This window comes from Opisthocomus hoazin, chromosome 28 (genome assembly GCF_030867145.1).
Source record: "Opisthocomus hoazin isolate bOpiHoa1 chromosome 28, bOpiHoa1.hap1, whole genome shotgun sequence".
Lineage (NCBI taxonomy): Eukaryota > Metazoa > Chordata > Aves > Opisthocomiformes > Opisthocomidae > Opisthocomus > Opisthocomus hoazin.
Window position 1 is genome coordinate 7,107,262 of NC_134441.1, and position 18,167 is coordinate 7,125,428.

The following is an 18,167-nucleotide window of genomic DNA, read 5'->3' on the forward strand; positions in this document are numbered from 1 at the left end:
GGTTCAGATCGCTGAATATAACTGTTTCCAAAGAAAGGCTTATAAGCTGAGATGCTTAGTGCTCGGGCGTGAATTAATTTGTGCTGCACAGCATTTGCTTTAAAAGCAAATTAAAAAAGCATTTTGTATTCTCGTGGATTTGAGACTCCTATCCCAAGTGCTGTTGCTTGCAGCTGGCTGTGGTATTTTCCCTTCTTAAGCAGATGGTCTTTGCCTTTGTCCCGTGCAGAAAAAAGCTGTGGCACCTCACAGTAGCTGTCCCTGAAAACTAACCTGCATACCTGCTCTAAAATAAGCACCTCGGCAGCGAGCGCGGTGGAGACCTTGTCTTTATAACGGCATTGGTGACCTAATCCCTTGAACAGACGAACATCTCTGATCCTTCCTCTCTGGGACGCTCATCGCAGCTAATTCCTCAGGATGCGTGGGCACTCGTGTTTACGGGGCAGTTTCTCCTTGGGACATGACATTTTCCCCTGGAGGCAGAGGGCTAATTCTGCCACTCCCTTCACGGCTTGATTGTCATGTTTTATTTTAAAGGATTTGGTAGTTGTCTGCTGCCGTAGAGCAGCAATTTTCTGTAACGGCTCCAAACTGTCAGTACAAAATTTCAGCCAGGCAGGCGATGAAGACAAGGACTGATAAAATCCCTCGATGGTTGTTCTCTTCATCTCTTCGTCTCTTCAGCTGCCCTGTTCCCAGGGGTGGCGACCAGCCGGCGGAAGGACCTGCTGCCTGCGGTCCCCCGGGCGAGGCAGCCCACCAGCCTCGGGTCTTCACACCCGCTCCAGGAGACCCCACATTGCCTTGCTCCACGAGATTTTTGCCTCTCGTCCTCTTTCGCCGTGTTTCCAACGCCGGTGCCATTCCAGGCTGTTGCAAAAACCAACTGCTCTGCAGCTCTGGGTCTTCTTGGCCAGCTTTCTTGGACATCTCCATCCCACACCCTGTCATCCAAGTTGACTGTATCTTCTCTCTTGCCAGCACTTGCTGATTTCCCTCTGCTCCTGCTGCGTTTGGGGTTGCGAGAGGTTTATCCGAAAGCCCTTGTCTCCCCTGTGCCGTGCTCCGTTGCTGCTGAAATCGCCCGTCCCCGAGCTGTGGCAGGGGCTTGGGCTCCGTGCAGATCAACGGCTGCACCTTTGGGAGCTTGTCTTCCCCGGAGCTGCTGGTGCGTGCTGTTTTGAGGCAGTTGGCAGGCATTGCTTACATATATATCTGTGTGTATTAAATAGAACAGCTCAGAATATCCGTCAGGCAGAGGTTCACTCAGCAGCGCAAGTGTTTCCAGGCCTTTTCCCTTTCCTTCCTTCTGTCCTTCCTTCCCCCTCTTCCTTGGCTCACCCAAGAAGAACAACAAGTTTTTTGTGTCAACGACTCGGTAGCTCAGAGTCAGATGCTGATCTTTAGATGGCTTCCACTCGCCGTGTGTTGATGATGATGATGATGATGATACTCTCCAGGCAGCAGATACGTGGAAGGCAGAAAACAGGAAGCCCAAAGCCTTACAAGCTCACAGTAAGTGTCAAGTGCAGCCCTTCAAAGAAGAACAAACGGCAGGAAACCACCGGTCTCCCCTGGGAGCGCGGCGTTCAGCGCCGTGGTGTGGAAGCGATGGGGCTGCTTTGTAGCTGTAGCGAGCTCGAGGCCCCCGACTTCACCTCCCGGTTGCAGGCTGGGACGCTCCATCTGTGCGGGCTGTTGGGAACAGCGGTAGCAGCCGAGGTCTGTGATGTTCCAGATGTTGGCCTCTGGAGCCCGCTGCAGGAAGTGGGAAGGTGTGGCATCTCCAGGGCCGCATCCCAAGCCGATCAGAAGGGAAGTGGTTGCGGGCAGAGGATCTCCCACTCACAGAGACTGGACCACAAAAGAGGAGGGGGGGAAGAAAAAAAAAAAAGGGCATTTGTTAGGATCTAACTTATTTGGCTCTCCATGAGGCGTGTGACTCGAGTGCAGGAGAGGGGAGAATCGCTTCGCTGAGGCAGGCTCCGCTCGCCAGCGAGCCTTTTTTCTTGATGAAACGATGCTGGGGCTGGTGTCAGGTCTAGGCCAGCTGTAGTACTGAAAAGCAATTTGCCTAGGCTGCAGAGGGAATTAGTCATGACTCCCTATGCCCACTCGCTTCTGATCCTCTGAAGAAGGGCATGGTGTCAGCTGCAGTTTAGCTCTTCAGGTAGAAGGAAACCCCCATAGAAAATACCGGCTGGTGAACTGAAGTGATCTCCCGCCCCCCAGACATGCCTCTGCTTTGTTTCCACCTTAACCTGGGCAAATCCAATTCCAGACAGCATAATCTCTCCCCTCCTCTCCCCTGAAAAGAGCAGCTGTCACCGGGCTGGCCGAGCGGCCGGGAGCCGGGTGGGAGGATCTAATGCGCAGAGAGGACCCGCTGTCAGCGGAGCCGCGGAGGACACAGTAACACAGCCCAATTAAACTAATGCCCAGTGATAGGAGTTAAACCTGTTAGAATTATATCTCTCTGCAGAATGTTTATTGTTCAAATCCGACGCGGCGATGAAGCCTCTTAGAGCAGAGATGTTCTTCCCTCCCCCAGGACAGCTTCGGTCCGAGCAGAGGTTATGCTGGAACCAGAGCTGTGGTTGTCTTCCGAGCTCTCGTGCAGCTCCAGCTTGCTGAAGTTCATCTGCGTCACCCCGGGGTTGTACCCTGCTCTTCACCGGGGCTTGGGTTATCCGAGCCGGCAGGTAGCCGGGAAGAAGAGCCGGCCGTGCATCCCCACGGGGCACGGAGCCGGCTCGGCAGCCGGCTCTTGGGATGGGGCAACCCAGCGCACAGCCCCTTCACATCGCCCGGGTTTTACCCCTTCCTCCCTCCCTCGGCAGCGCTCTGGCCTGGGCTGACTCAGATGGCTCGCCTTCCTCCTCCTCGCTGGCTAACCTTGGGTGAGTCAGCTTGGCAGGGAGCGGAGACCTGAGCTGTGGGCCCGCACGCCTGCCAAGCCTCCCTTCCTTGACTCATCCCAGCAGCTCGGCCTTCCCCAGGGATGTCGGACGGAGGAGCTCCATGAGCAGGAGGATTCCACTGCAGCTGCCGACCGTCAGCGCCTTTCCACTGGGCTCCACCAGCAACCTGGAAATCCCAAAATAACGGAGTAAATGTCGCAGAAATGGTGGGGTGAAATCAAGTGACGCCAGTTAAATAATTTTACTTATTTTCACTTTCTTCCTTCAATCTTCAGCGGGACGTAACTGGTCTCTGTGGTTCGCAGGTGCATCCTTTTTCCCTTTTAGCGTGCCGCCGAAGCAGCCTTTCTTGAGAGCTTTCTTGCTAGTTGGGGATTTGGAGAGCTTGCTGGGTGACGAAGCCCGTGAAGTCCCAGGTACACCCGCACTCCGCAGCGTTGCTTTGGCTCGGGGCTCCGCCATCGGACACAGAGCAAATATTCACCCACGTTACTTGCCTTGAATCTGCTTTTGCTTGATGGGATGGCAAAAGCTCAGCAGAAGTTCCAGGTTATAACAGAATTTATGGCCTCGTTATATGGGTTTCTTTTATTTTTTGGAGAAGAGGAGGTATACGCTTTCCTCTTTTTCCCAAGACCCACGAAGAGGCTGAGACTGCTGGAACGTGTAGAAATCAGCTAGTCGTCCTCCTCCAGGAAAAGAAATTAACCTCAGGGGACTAAGGAGGTTCATCACAGTCCCTTATTTCCATCCCTTTGTAGTATTGGCTTTGGTCTTGCTTCGTTGCCTTGTAACCGTGGGGTCGATTCTGATATTGCCCTTAAAGCAGGAGGGATGTTATCGCAGGTAGAAGGCCCGGTGTTTGCAAACAAAAATAACCGGGTAAAAAAGAAGAACGTCGTTTTATTTCAGTGCTTTTAAGAACTTGTCGTTCTTTATGTAGATTTAAATAAAAACCGGAGACGAGCAATCTTGCATTAACTAGCCCGTATGCCTCGAAGAAAAAGCGTTCAATAGAGAAACACGTTTTGATTTTGAGTTTTCGGAAGGAGGCTGCAGAGAAGTGGGATTATTTTAATATTACGGAAACTTCCCTTCAGGATATTGTAATTTTCTTGCCTGTACTTCTTGTTCTCGTTACTCTTAACGTGATAATCCTATCCGTAGCCTTTTGCCGTAAGTGTTGGGTACGTGTGGCCACTGATGATAGCTGCTGGGAGCAGGAATTACTGTGTAGCCTGCAAAATGTGCTTGGCTTGCTCTCAGCTTGTCCTCCTTGCGTGCCGCTGCTCCGCCGGTCGCTGCCGCCCGCGAATCGGCGCGGTGGGAGCACGTGAGAGCGGGTCTTCTCCGTCTAGTGCACGGGGGGCCCTGCTCCTCGCTGCCTGCGTCGCGTGTCTGGGCTCCCGCGATGCGAGCAGCGAGGAGTGCGAGGGCTACATCAGCCTGCAGACGGTGATGACTGGTAGCCAGTTGCTACTGTGGGCGTGAAAAATAAGAGCAATCCTTGGGCAGCTGTCTCTGCATAGATGGCACTGGAGACGTGAGTCAGGCCGGGCAGCTGAAGAGCCGCCTTGTAGATTCACCTCAGCCGTCTGGAAAGCGCACGGGCAAACCGGGTTGGGTGTTTTGGGGAAGCTTGGAAGCCCTGGGAGATTCGGGGGGCGGGGGTCACGTCACTGGGTGAAGAAGTTTTGCCTTCCCTCATATCCATCAGGCAACGACGCCTTTTGCTCGTCTCCGCTCGTTGCACAGTAATGGGGGAATCAAACAGCAAAAAGGAAGGGGCAGATGCTGTGGATCTCGGCGGGTCGTTTCATTTCGTGGCCGAAGCCTCCGGCTCTTGGAGGAACTGGTTACTGAGCAGCCCCAGGGAAGAGCCTCCTGAACTCGGAGAGGGCTGGAGGTCCGTGCCGGGGGAACGGTACCACCAGCCTTCAAAGGACATATTTCTGAGTCGTGCCCGACCCTCTCTGGTTTGCAACCAAAACAATTCACACTTAAGGCATATAAATAGAGTGCAATGCTCCCTGGTTATTTTAGCAGCCGGAACAGCCATAGAAATCGAGGGTGATTTTTACTATGTGCTGGTTACCTGACCTCCAGGCACCAGCTGCCGCGGATTGCTGCAGAACTGCGAACCAGGCAGAAGTCGTGTGAGCTGCCCCCACACTGCTCCATGCCTGTTCTCCAGCGACCATTTTTAGCATTGGAGCTCGGTGGAGGTTTTTCATCGGCGGGGAGAGCCAGCACGCGTCCCCCGGATGGTGGGAGCTGACGGGGCGGACAGCTGCCCGCCGGGGACGGGGCTGACGCTCGGCACGCTCGCTGCGCCGGCTGCCCTGGGGCCGGGCTGGTCGCCTCGCTGCGCGGTGCAGGTGTGTCTGAAAGTGCAGACCAGAAAGATATTTAGAAAGAGAGGTTTCAAGAAAGCTGGGATTACTGGGCTCCGTCTTAAAATACTGATCTTTTAATAGCAATTTTGATTGAAAAGCAAGCGTCCCTATTAAGCATTCTTGGTTTCACATAATGCCATTGCATCGAGCCTGGGTTTGAAATCCCGAGGACAGCATGAAGATTTGGAACAAGCCTTTGGATCCTTCTAGTCCTGGCTGCTTGCAACTCGTGGCGTTTCCTTAATAGCATGGTAGCTTGACAACACAAATGAACCCAGTTTTGATCCCATGACAACAAAAGCGCATGTATTTACTCTTGGCTGGTCAATTGAAATCCACTTGCTTATTTGGTCGACGAGGTGTGGAATGAATGTTTAAGTGTGTGTTAAAACAGTCAGCATGGAAGGAAAATTCCTTAAAATATCTTGTATCGCTGGAGGTTTGCTGCCAGATAGCAAGTAGGAGGAAGCAGTCATTGATGTGGCATCGGGAGAAGGCTGTGCTTGGAGGGTTGGACTAGATGACCCACAGAGGTCCCTTCCAACCCCTACTATTCTGTGATTCTGTGCTTCAGCTCCGCGCTCTTCGCCAGCGCAGGTTGCCGCTCCCTTTGCGAGGTGTCGCAGTCCGCTTGGACCTCTCTCCAGATGGAGCATTTCATCAGAGGGAGCCGTTGCGGGAGTAAGGAGCGCATCGAGGGGGCAAAGAAGACGGAGACTGGAGGGCTCAGTAATGGCTGGAGGGGTCTGGGGGTGGAAAAACCATCCAGCTGAGGATGGGGAGGGAGAGAGCGGCTGGGTCAAACCCACCGCAGGGGACCTTTGCAGCGTGCCCTTGGAGGAGAAGCAGCTCCTCTCGGCTTCTGGGCTGATGGTGCCTCTGGAAGAGCAAGCGGGCTCGTCCCCCGCCAGCGCCGAGCCGAGCTGTGGGCGCCTGTGTCAGTGCGTGCTAAGCTGCGATCGCTCTGCTTTTAAGGCATTCCCATTTACTCTGTCAGCTTCCAATTCATGTGCTGGAGCGCATCCCTGGAATGAGCTGACGCAGTTGGTGGCAGTGTCTTTTGCTCTAAGAGAGTCTGGAGGAAAAAAAAAACCCCAAGACTTCATTTACTTTTGAAGCGTAGCTCCCATTATAGCTGCAGCTTATGCTTCCCTGGCTTCACCTCGGCATTTCCTGGGGACAGGTTTCCCTGCACAGGTCGTGGCCACTCCAGGCTCTGCTGCGGTGGCTGGGAGCTGATTCCCATCTCTTCTTTCCACAGGTGGAGAGAGACTTTGAAAGGGAGTATGGAAAGCTTCAGCAGTAAGTATCAACCACACTGGTAAAACAGGAACAGCAGCATACTTCTCTGTTGTGCCTTCTTATTGCGTCTTCCCAGGAAATTTTCGCCAGTTATGCTCTTCCCAGCAAATCACTCACTGCCCTGTAATTTCTAATCCTTCGGAGTTTCTCTGCTGGCTGGGTGTTCAAAGGTGTGCTAAGAAGTATTTGCAGTGGGGTGGAGGTTTGCAGATTATGGCGGCTCTAAAGTAAAGAGTGTAAAATTGCCAGAAAACTGCAGGGTCACCGAGCAGCTCAACGCCTCCGAGGACAAATATTGGCTTTACCATACTGACTGTGTCACAGAAGCTCACACTTATCATCTGGAAGCATTTGGCTTTGCCATTCGTGGTAAGTGTGAGGACTTAAGAAAATATGTGACTTTGAATAAGAGATCACCAACTTGAAAGGGTTGAAAACCCATCTGAAAACAACCAGAAAAGGTTGAGCAGCACTGAACTTCGCAGAGCCTTGCCTGGGTATTTTTAACTCACAACAGAAGCCAGCATATTCAGCCCGTAAATGATTTGTTGCACGTATGATGCACTTCGGCTTGTTTCTTTCCAAGATTCAGACTTTGCCTTGTTCTCCCATCTTTCAGATTGGAAGATCAGACCAAAAAACTTCAGAAGGATATGAAGAAAAGCACAGATGCAGACTTGGGTATGTGACTGTAGGATACATAGACTGTGAACTTGGCCACAAAGAGATGAAGTGACTTTCTCAAGATCACATGAGTAATCTGTGACAAGTCTGGAAAACAAATCTAGATCTCAGTCCCACTCAGCTTGCTTAGTTACAAGGCCATCTGCATGAGGGCTGGCGAGCAGTAGCTCAGCCGAGGGAACAGAAAGGATGTTACGGGCTTAGTCCCTGTCTCTTGAGCTGCGAATTGCTGCGTGGCCTTGGACAAGTCACTTTCTTTTCTTTGCCTCAGTTTCTGCAACCAAAAAACAGGAGTAATTACTCCCGTTCTCAGGCTAGACAGGCAGGAGCAGTCTCCAGCTGAGCCCGTTGTGCCGAGCAGTGCATATTCACCTACTGTGGCTGAGGGCATCTAATGCTGTCTGAAGCTGAGGGAGGGTGGGACGAGGCCTCGGGGGTCCGCAGAGCACCGCGCAGGCACCACTGGGCGTGCTTCACGCAGGAACTGCTGGCCCAGCAGCTCTCATTCAGGAATTACCCTGCTCGTTCCCTCGGTGGCTGCCGGCTGTGGCTTGGCCTCGTGGCAGTGGGTGACGTAGGGAGCAATAAAGTCATCTCTGCGTGGCCGGCCGCAGCTGCCCGCGCCGGGGGGCATCTGCCCTTCAGGTGCCCCCTCCCCGGGCACGGCAGCCCCTGCCCGCTCCAGTCGCAGCTTCTCGAGGATGAAACCGCTGTGACCGCACCGCGCGGCGCCGGCTGTAGACGAAGGCGGGAGGGAGGAGAAGGCAGAGCGATCTGGGGGAGAGGAGAAGCGGCTTCGGTGGGCGCCGGTGACTGAACCGAGCAAGGGCAGCCTGCAGAAACACGCGGCAAGGAGCTGTTTTAAACACAGATGGTTTTATTTCAGCGTGTGGTTTGGAGTAGTCTCCTGTTTGTACCGGGCCCCCACAGCTCCGGAGCCAAGGCAGATGCACCAGTGCAAACAGGTGTGGGCTGGACTGGTCCAGCACTCCTCTCGTGGGATTTCGGGTCGCCGAGGGGCAGGGGAGCGGGAAGGAGCCCCACCGGGCGCTTCGCCAGCGGGAGGGCTTGGGGCTTGGGGCTTGGGGCTTGGGGCCTGGGGCTTCCCACGATACGGGCGCTCACCTCTGTGCGCGCGCTCGGTTATTGCCAGGCAGAAGCACGGATCCCAGCTCTTGCCCGCGCTCTCCCACCCTTCCCAGCACCGCGCTGGCACGTGCGTGTGCTTGCACAGGGGGAGCACGCCGGTACCAGCAACTGGTGCTGCCAGGCCTCCTTTCTGGGGTGAAAACTGCCCTTTCTGGGGACTTTGGTCGTTGTCAGCGATCCTTGGTAAGTTTTTCCTTGTTAAGGATTCCCCTCCCCTCCCTTGCAGTGGGCGTTGTTTATATGGAGCATTTCAAGTCCCAGAGGAGCTGTGGGAGGACTTTCTTTTTCCGTTCTGCTGCATGGCAGAGTCACAAATGAGCCTTGGCCAGATCCAGTAAGATCTGATTTCTCATTTAAAGGCATGAAATGAGGAGTGTAAGGGAAGGTTTTGAACGCGGTCTGATGAGGGATGGGTGAAGGAAAGGGAGGTAGATCCGATCAAGCACCGAGGACGGCTCTCCTCGCCTGGCAGTGCCCATTCCCAAGAGGAGATCGCTCTGCTTGCTCAGCCAACGTCCAGCCCCCGTATCCGACCAGGATGGCAGCCTACCAGCACTGCTGCGTCCTCCTGAGCGTCTTATTTCTTCCACTTGTACCTCTGTGCCGAGGGGGTTGATTATTCACTGCCTGCAAACACTCCCTAGCAAACAGGACCTGGTGGCTCGAGTCTCCACCTTCTGCCAAAAAAGATTTGAGCTCAAAACAAGACCGATTCCTCCATCTGCACGAGAATGCTCCTGCGAGGCTCGGCCGCTGCCCTGCCAGCTGTGGCAGCGTGCCTGGGAGCAGGGTATGGGTTGTTAGCAGCACTCGCTCTACTGTGCCTAAAGATCACTGACCCCCTTCCCCACCCTCTTCCCAACAAAATACCGTCTTAAGGAGCAGGAAGATGTTCTTTAATTGGAGACAAAAGCTCTCCTTTTGAAATGAGATGCTGGTGATCCACTGGATCACTGTGGCTCAGTCTTGCTCTCTGGAGCATCCCTAACTGTTCTCCACTACTTTTATTGCGATTCAGAAAAATCAGCGACTCTCTAAAGTCACTTCCTTTGCTTGGAGTCATGTCCTGCATGTTTTATTAGCGAAGTGCAGTACAGAACCTCCTGAAGCCCACTGTGAAGCTCTCTCCTGCTCTCCTCCTCTCCTCCTCTCCCACGTCAGCGATGTGCCTGTTGAGTCTGAAGTCGGGACTCAGCACCGAGCGCGTGGAGGTGGGACCAGGGATGCTCTCCCGGGGTCCCAGCTCCCTGCACGCAGCGCACACAGCGTGTGCCGGCGTCTGCAAAGCTGCCATCGGAACTGCAGAGCCCACCACAGCTACTTTTTCAGAGCTGTACAGGTGAGGGGACGTGCCTTGCCCCAAGTCCCACGGAGCGGGCCTGAGAAGCCCCGGGTTCCGGCCTCCCGGCGTGACCCGCTGCTCGCCGCAGCTCCCCTCGCCGCTTCCAGTCCTCGCCTTGGGAAGGGAAACTCATTTTTCTTCCAGCTGAAGGAGTTCTGCCGTTCTTAACTCTGTCCCGTTTTGGCACAAATCCTTCCTCAGATGTGGTCACACATATGGATTATATCCCATCTGTTTAAAGGTTTAAATGCCTAAACCCTTAATGTTTGGATAATAGACGGATACGGTAGCTTTGTTATTCCGTCGTTAGCGTCTCGTTCTGCATTGAGTTTCCCAGCTATTTAGCTTCTGAGCTCTCTGCATAATTGTGTGTAACCTTTAAATCAGAATGTTTAACCCCTTGGTTTATGATCTTAAGCCCCATTATTCAGATGACTTTAACTTTTAATATCAGAGTGAGTACAGTAGGAGTCTTTCCAAAGCTCATCTGTAGCACGGCTCAAGCATCTGGCTTTCTGATCTTCAACTGGAATAACTTCCAGCAACAGCGCTGACGAAAAAGAACATTTCTTTTTTAGCACTGTGGCTTTTTTTTTTTTCCTTCTTTATTCCCATCAATATTGATGCTTGCCTTTTTACTCATCTTTTTTTCCGTTCTGTACCGTAGCTGTTTTCTTGCTCTTTTGTAGTGGTCCTGTCGTAGGGATTTCATTTTCCCTTTGAAGACCGAGCGTGTAGATAGGACAAAAGATGTGTCTGATGGAAAACAAGCAGAAGGGCTCTGCGAAACAGGAGCTGAAGCCTGTCAGAGTGGGACCTGGTGTTGCTGGGTGTCGTGGTGGCAGGCTCAGGGTCTGAAGAGACCTCAGCCTTTGCGTTTTCCCCTGGCTTGTGGGGTTTGGTCTCCGTGGGCAGAAAATTTAGGCTCATGGAGGGAAAGTGCTTAGCCAGCTTATGTCTTTGCTGCTTGTGTGGTGCCTGTTTCGGGAGTAAAAGAGAACCCTCGTCCTCCAGTCCTGTCAGTCTGGTCCCTTTCCACCAGCACTAAATCCACTTCAAATACATATTTTTGTAAAGCCCTTTGAAAAACTTAATGGACTGTGATTTTTCTTCTTGTGGAAGAGCTGTAGTGGGACTGAGAGTGACACTTAATAGTCTGTCGAGAAAAGACATATGAAAAAACCCATCTATATTTTTTTAAGAGAACAGTGCTTTTGTTAGTCTGGTATTATTTCTGGCAACATCACAAGCTGCACATCGGAGTGGTTCAGACTGAACTTACATAAAAACAGTGCTCTGGGTGTTTACGTGAATGGATTGGTGGCTCTTCCTTGCTTCTCCCTCACCCAACATCGAATATCTTCCTGGAAAGTTGTGCTAAACCCTCCTCGGTGGCTGAAGTCCCCGATTTTTCCCCTCAGCCCCCCTTGGTGGGTTCAGGGCTTGTGGGGCTGTCCCCCCGGGCAGCCGCTGAGACGTGACCCTCTCTGCTTTCCTTTGCACGCTCCTGCTGCCCACAGCCATGTCCAAGTCAGCTGTCAAAATCTCGTCGGACCTGCTGTCTAACCCCCTGTGCGAGCAGGAGCCCGGCTTCCTGGAGATGGTCACGGCCTTCGACACGGCGATGAAGAGGATGGACTCCTTCAACCAGGAGAAGGTGAATACGGGTTTGGCTGAAGGAGGGGAGACCAGGGTGTGCCGAGGTGCTGTTGGTCTCTCCTCCTTCCCTGCTTGCTGTCGTCTCCAGGATGCTTCTCGCGCGAGTTTCTCTATAACCTTCCTCTTCTGCTGGCTCTGGTTGCGCTGGGGGTTTCAGCTCATCCCAGGCACACGGGAGAAAGTTGCTGTGTTTTGGTTAAAGGGCGTTGTGGTTGTGCTCAGAAGCCCACATCATCCGACAGTAGGCACTGGGCAAACACGTATCGTTGTGCAAACAGGCTTTTTCAACAAATATCTGAAGGGTGGGTGTCAGGAGGATGGGGCCAAGCTCTTTTCAGTGGTGCCCAGTGACAGGACAAGGGGCAATGGGCACAAACTGAGGCACAAGAAGTTCCGTCTGAACATGAGGAAGAACTTCTTCCCTCTGAGGGTGACGGAGCCCTGGCCCAGGCTGCCCAGGGAGGTTGTGGAGTCTCCTTCTCTGGAGATATTCCAGCCCCGCCTGGACAAGGTCCTGTGCAGCCTGCTCTGGGTGACCCTGCTTGGGCAGGGGGGTTGGACTAGATGACCCACAGAGGTCCCTTCCAACCCCTACTATTCTGTGATTCTGTGATTCTGTAATCACCCCTTTCGCTTCCAACAGGTGAATCAGATCCAGAAGACAGTCATAGAGCCTCTGAAAAAGTAAGTACCAGCGTTGCCTGATGAGCCACACCGCGCGTTTGTCACAGCCGTGTGCTGTAGGGATGCGTGTCGTCGACAGAGGTGCTGCCGGGTTAGAAAGCAGCTCCTCCCAGAGAGCCGAGAGCTCACGTCCCTGCGACAGAGCGGCATCCCCCTCGCTCCGCAGCTGGGGCACGGAGACCTGGGACGGTTTCGCTGAGCCCGTACTCTGTGGGAAGGGTGCAGACCTCTGGGGTGTTAGCCGGCCAGGTGTCTCTGTCTGTACTTTAAAGAACACCTGGGATGAGAAATACTGAATGCCTGAACGCGTGCAGCTTCTCTCCCTTTACGTGTTGGTTACGGCCAGCGCTTTGCTCCATCCAGAGGAGAAGAATCCAGCGGGGAGCTCCCCTGCGGGCAGCAGGCACCCACGGTGCCGTCCAGCCCAGGGCAGTGAGCGTTTGCTTGTTTGAACAGAAGTTTCTTTCCTTTGGAAGTTTTGTAAATAAAAAAGTAGAAGCTTGCTTTTAGTGAAAGTTCTTTTGTGTTTGTAAATAATATATCCATGCAGGAGGGAAAGGGGCAGAACAGAGCTGTCGTAGCTAGAGAGTGAGCAGGTGGGAAGGACGGACAGAAAGACACCGGCATCCCCCGTCCCGGGCTGGTGGCTGCTCCAGGACGGGATGGCTCGGACCCTGAGATGGAGCCAGGAGCTCGCTCCGCACCGTGCCGCTCTGCAACGGCACGGCCTGGAGATAAACCCGTACCAGGCAGCGAGCGCCGGAGCTGCTGGCAGCGCTGCTCCACTAGCAGGTTTCCATCTTGTCCCCCGTTCCTTGCTGGCGGGTGCCGCGCCGTGCGGCAGGGCTCGGTTGTGCCTCAGCACCGCAGCCGTTTTGTCGCCCAGGTCGCATCCGGTGCGGTTCCCCTCTGTCCGCGCGGCTCCCGGCGGCGGTGGCAGCCGTTGCCGGTGGCACAGGCCGTACCCCCAGGCCGTTTCAGGAGCGCCTCGCTTGCTGTGCCAAATGTCTCCCGAAACCCGGAGATCTGCTGTGTTCTTACGAGAACGGAGCAAGCGAGCGAAAAGAAAATAAAATGGCTTTAATATGACAGTAAGTGTTGCAAATTGCTGAATAACAATTTTAGTTTAGGTTTGACACAGGGTGGTTTGGGTTTTTTTTTTTTTTTTGAAGTTGTTGTTTCTGCCCAAATCTGAAAGTAAAATCTCCTACACCACTTAGCGCACGAGGTTACCGTGTGTTTCTACCCGGGGGATGTTTGGTGACTCAAGTTTTACCTCGGTCGTCTATCCACAACCAGCAATTCTTGATTATTTAGGAAAAAAAAAAAACAACAGAGCAAAGAAAGAAAGAAAGGAGGAGACAACTCCCAGGCTTGTGCTGTGGAATTGTGTTGCTTATTATCGAGATTGTCCTCATGAAAGATACATTAACTTTTCCTTCCAGCATTCTGTTCACATTGGAAGAAGGGCTTGTGTCTCTGAAATCTTCACGTTTGGGGTTTTGTTTTTTTTCCTCCCCAGCTTGTGTTTGTTGATGAAATGAAAGCCAGTACCTTTCCCTGCAAACCTGGCCCTGTGTTTTAAACCCTGGGCAGTGTACGGGGCCGTTAATTAAAGGCAACAAAGCCACTTCCACTTCGCTGACGTCTTACTCTCCGTTTGCGCAGTGCGTGGCTGCTGGTCTCGCTGCTGCCGTAGCACGGAGGGTACGGAAGGGGAAAAACCCCTTTCCTGCCGCTTTGGGTTCAAGGCAGCTCTGTGATATCGTGTTATGTCATTCCTGCCATGGGGAAGTCTTCGGGAAACGGTGGAGTTTTGCAGGACACGGGGGCAGCTGGTTCGCTCCTCCTCGGTGCAAGCGCGGTGCCCAGGAGCGCGGCTCCCACGGCGCGACGCTCAGCTCGCCGGCGATCGGTCCGGTCCCGAGTGAAACGTCAGGGTGTTTCCTTCAGCCTCCCGGCTGCTTTCCAGCCTTGGCGAATCTCTCGAACTTCCTAAATTTCCATTGGGCTTGAATATGGTATTTTTTCCCCTTCCTGCCCTTTGGCACCTTGCAAACAGTTGCTGCGTGCTCTGAAACAGCTGATGTTTCGTGCTGGGAGAGGCTGCGTCTCCGCGCCGAGCGAAAAATGTTCCTTTCCTTCCCTCTTCCCGACTCTCCGCGAGCGTAGGTACGTGCACGGCCGAGTCGCGCAGCCAGGAACATTTCTGAGGAGCCCAAGGGTCCGTTCGGAGGCTGATGAGATGCAGGAGAGAAACGCAGAGCTGGCAGCTCCCCTTGTCCCGCTGGCAGATAAACCCCAGCAACGCTCCTAGGATAGAAGTTTCAGATTAATGGAAGCTGCCTTGAGGAGCTCTTCGTGTTTCCAGTTAGGTATTGCTTCCCCTCGCAGAGACAGACCTCGCCAGCCTCTCCCAAACTTGCTCTGACCTAGAAAAAGCCTTTTTGCTGCAACAGCTGCACTTTATTACATCTTCACTGGTGGTCTTTTGTAGTTTATTAGCCAAAGAAACAGATAAGTATAATCCAGGCAATTATCATTAGTGGTAATATATTGTAATCAGAGGCACATGTGCAGTAAAATCTCCATTCTGTTGTCCAGGGATGGTAGGTTTGGGACAAATATTGGAGAATTTGTTAAACCACGCAGAAGAAAAAGCGGTGGTAGCTTTAGAGGGGGGTGGAGGCTCGTATTGTTTAAATCCTTCTGCTTCTGGGGATGGAGGGTTATTCAGAGTTCTGCTCTTTGAGCCCCAAGAAGCCCTTGGCTGGGACTCGCTCGTTTAACTTCGGGGCAGGAGCAAAGCTCTCATGAGAATGTTGCGTGTTTCGGCGTGTGGGCTGGGCGAGGAGCTGGGGCGGCTGGGACGGGTCAGGAGGGATCCGCTCGCCTCTTTGGAGATAAATTCACATAAATCCACGCCAGATCAGCGGGTTTGGGGCAAGGGGGCAGAGAACCAGCTGCGTTATGCTTCGCTCTCCCAGTTCTTCACTCTGGCTTGGGTGAGGAGCGAGGTGTTGGCTGGCTGGGGGACCGGTGATGGGCTGCGTGCTGTCAGCTTAGTGATACGTATTGTGTGCCGGTTCTTAGGGAAGGAAGCAGCTTAAATGAGCCAGGTGGTTTGGAGACTCACGGCCTTTCATGCCTTTCACGTTTGGAGCCGATTTTCATTGCCGCAGGGTCTCGGTTGGACAAACTCGAGCTGTCTGCTGCGCCGGGCGGTCGCGGTCGCCCTGCCGCGGTACCGTCCCCTCGCCTCGCAGCGCGGCAGGGCTGTGGTGACGGGTGCTGCTGTCGGCTGGGGCCTGGTGTCCCTGCGGTGGCACGTCCCGGAGGCGCAGTCCCAGAGCCCTTCGCAGCAGATCGATGTACAGATTCAATTAGAGCTACGTCAGTGCATAACTGCCGGCGACAGCAACCAGTGCTTGGCATCTGCAGAGCAGGGGGGTCGTCTTCTCCTTTCTCCTTTCTCCTTCTCCTTCTCCTTCTTCTTTCTCCTTCTCCTTCTCCTTTCTCCTTCTCCTTCTTCTTTCTCCTTTCTCCTTCTCCTTCTTCTTTCTCCTTTCTCCTTCTCCTTCTTCTTTCTCCTTTCTCCTTCTCCTTCTTCTTTCTCCTTTCTCCTTCTCCTTCTTCTTTCTCCTTTCTCCTTCTCCTTCTTCTTTCTCCTTTCTCCTTCTCCTTCTTCTTTCTCCTTCTCCTTCTCCTTCTTCTTTCTCCTTCTCCTTCTCCTTTCTCCTTCTCCTTCTCTTTCTTCTTTCTCCTTCTTCTTTCTCCTTCTCCTTCTCTTTCTTCTTTCTCCTTCTTCTTTCTCCTTCTCCTTCTCTTTCTTCTTTCTCCTTCTTCTCTCTCCTTCTCCTTCTCTCTCCTTCTTCTCTCTCCTTCTCCTTCTTCTCTCTCCTTCTTCTCTCTCCTTCTTCTTTCTTCCATCTCCTTCCTCCTCCTCTTCTTCTTCTTCCCATGACCCTGCCATGAATGTGAAGCCTCAAGCTGCATTTCCTCCCCAGCAGCCGAAGCCGATAACTGACCGCGAGCGGCCCCGGGGGTGCCGGGGACCGGAAGCAGGAAAAGCTGCTTTCATGTCCTTAACGAGCCCCTAATGAGGATTTCGTGCGCGGCGGTAGCCACATGGCTGCCTGGCCCCCTCCCGCCGCGCCGGGCTCGCAGCCTGATCCCCAGCTCCCCGCTTCTCTGTACCTACAGCTTCATTTCTGCTCCTTTTCGCCCTAGTCGGAAGGGCTGGTTTTAATTTCCCCCTTCCTGGTGGGTGGACGGGCCCACGACGGACGTGTGGGCATGGGCTGAGGAATGGCAGGCATCCCCCTGCATAGCCCAGATGCTTCGGCCTCGCGCTGAGCCAGCCTTGTGCCTCTCCCAGCTTCCTCCTCACCTCACCCGCCGTCGCTTTCTCGTGCATCTCGCGCTCCCCAGCTCTGTTATTCCTTTTCCCTCTGTCCTTTGCCTGCCATAGACCCTGCCCGCTTCCTTTTGCTTTTGTTATCCAAGTCGTTGTCCCTAAAATAATGCCGTTGGGAAGAGCACACACACATGCCAGCCTAGTCCAGCTCACAGGGCTGCCAACAAGAGTGCTTGGGACACTGGCAAAGGGTTTTACCGTTATTTTTCCCTGCACCAAAGCCCTAGCAGCTTGTTCTCATTGCTGACACTAAAAACGGGGGCTGGAGGAAGCGGCGGGGCGAGCATCGGGGATGGAGAGGGGAGGAGGAGACGGGCTGCCCGGGGACCGCGGGCTGGGAGGGGACGGGATGGTCCCCGCTCCCCGAGCATCCCTGCACAGAGCCGCTCGCCGGGCTGGGAGGGGACGGGATGGTCCCCGCTCCCCGAGCATCCCCGCACAGAGCTGCTCGCCGGGCTGGGAGGGGACGGGATGGTCCCCATTCTCTGAGCATCCCTGCACAGAGCTGCTCGTTGGGCTGGGACGGGACTTGATGGTCCCCATTCTCTGAGCATCCCCGCACAGAGCTGCTCGCCGGGCTGGGAGGGGACGGGATGGTCCCCATTCCCTGAGCATCCCCGCACAGAGCCGCTCGCCAGCAGCTTGCTGCCGGAGAGCGGGAGAAGTTTTCAATCAGTTTGGAAGCACCAGACTTGTCGGCTGCGCTGCCTAACGAAGGAATCCGGCAGCGCCGAGAATCCTGGTGGCACTTTTCTCTTCCGTGGCTGTGTCTCTCCAGCCCTGTCCTTTAATTACGGGAACCTGAAGGGAGGCTGGCATGGAGATGAGGTGGCAACAGGATTTATAATTCAGAGAATGGGGTGATTTCTATTTTTTTCCAAGGCTAAACTGTCATCCTACGAGGAGTTCACCGGTACGTTTCCCCTCTCCCCCCTCCCAGCAGCGGGGAGGCAGTAATTCGTGTTTTCTTTCAGTTATCCCTGCGGATCTCCCCTCACCTGCTCCTCTTAAGCCGCCTGCACTGTAATCCCCTCTCAGCAGCCTTGCCGAAAAAGTGACAGGGAACAACGGCGGCTTATTCTGCAAGCTGCTTTCGTGGCGGGGGCCCTGATGCCCTGCGCTGCTGTTTTACCTTCGCTCCTGCTCTGCGCCCTTAGCACCGTACCCACCAAATTTTCTCTTAAGTCAGCTTCGATTTTCTTGGCGTTAAAAAAGCAAGTACGGAGAGTCAGAGGGCGGCGCTGGGGATTTGTGAGCGGTTACGGCTGTCAGACCCTCTCATCCCTGCAAGAGCAGGGCCTGGGTGGAGCGTGCAGAGGAGGAAGGTGCTTGCCTGTGGATAAATACCTGCATCACAGAATCACAGAATCACAGAATAGTAGGGGTTGGAAGGGACCTCTGTGGGTCATCTAGTCCAACCCCCCTGCCCAAGCAGGGTCACCTACAGTAGGCTGCACAGGATCTTGTCCAGGCGGGTCTTGAATATCTCCAGAGAAGGAGACTCTACAACCTCCCTGGGCAGCCTGTTCCGGGGCTCCGTCACCCTCAGAGGGAAGAAGTTCTTCCTCATGTTCAGACGGAACTTCCTGTGCCTCAGTTTGTGCCCATTG

General features: G+C 53.9%; 1 protein-coding gene across 2 annotated transcripts in view; it reads left to right on the top strand.

Annotated features, from left to right (window-relative positions):
- The window catches only part of BIN3 (bridging integrator 3), a 41,643-nt gene that overhangs the window by 10,534 nt on the left and 12,942 nt on the right, over nt 1-18,167 (top strand). For both annotated transcript variants that reach the window (XM_075444752.1, XM_075444751.1), the window contains exons 3-6: nt 6,582-6,622; nt 7,242-7,303; nt 11,318-11,454; nt 12,100-12,140. In XM_075444752.1, the coding sequence (XP_075300867.1) occupies nt 6,582-6,622; nt 7,242-7,303; nt 11,318-11,454; nt 12,100-12,140 (281 nt within the window). The remainder of the gene's footprint in view (nt 1-6,581; nt 6,623-7,241; nt 7,304-11,317; nt 11,455-12,099; nt 12,141-18,167) is intronic.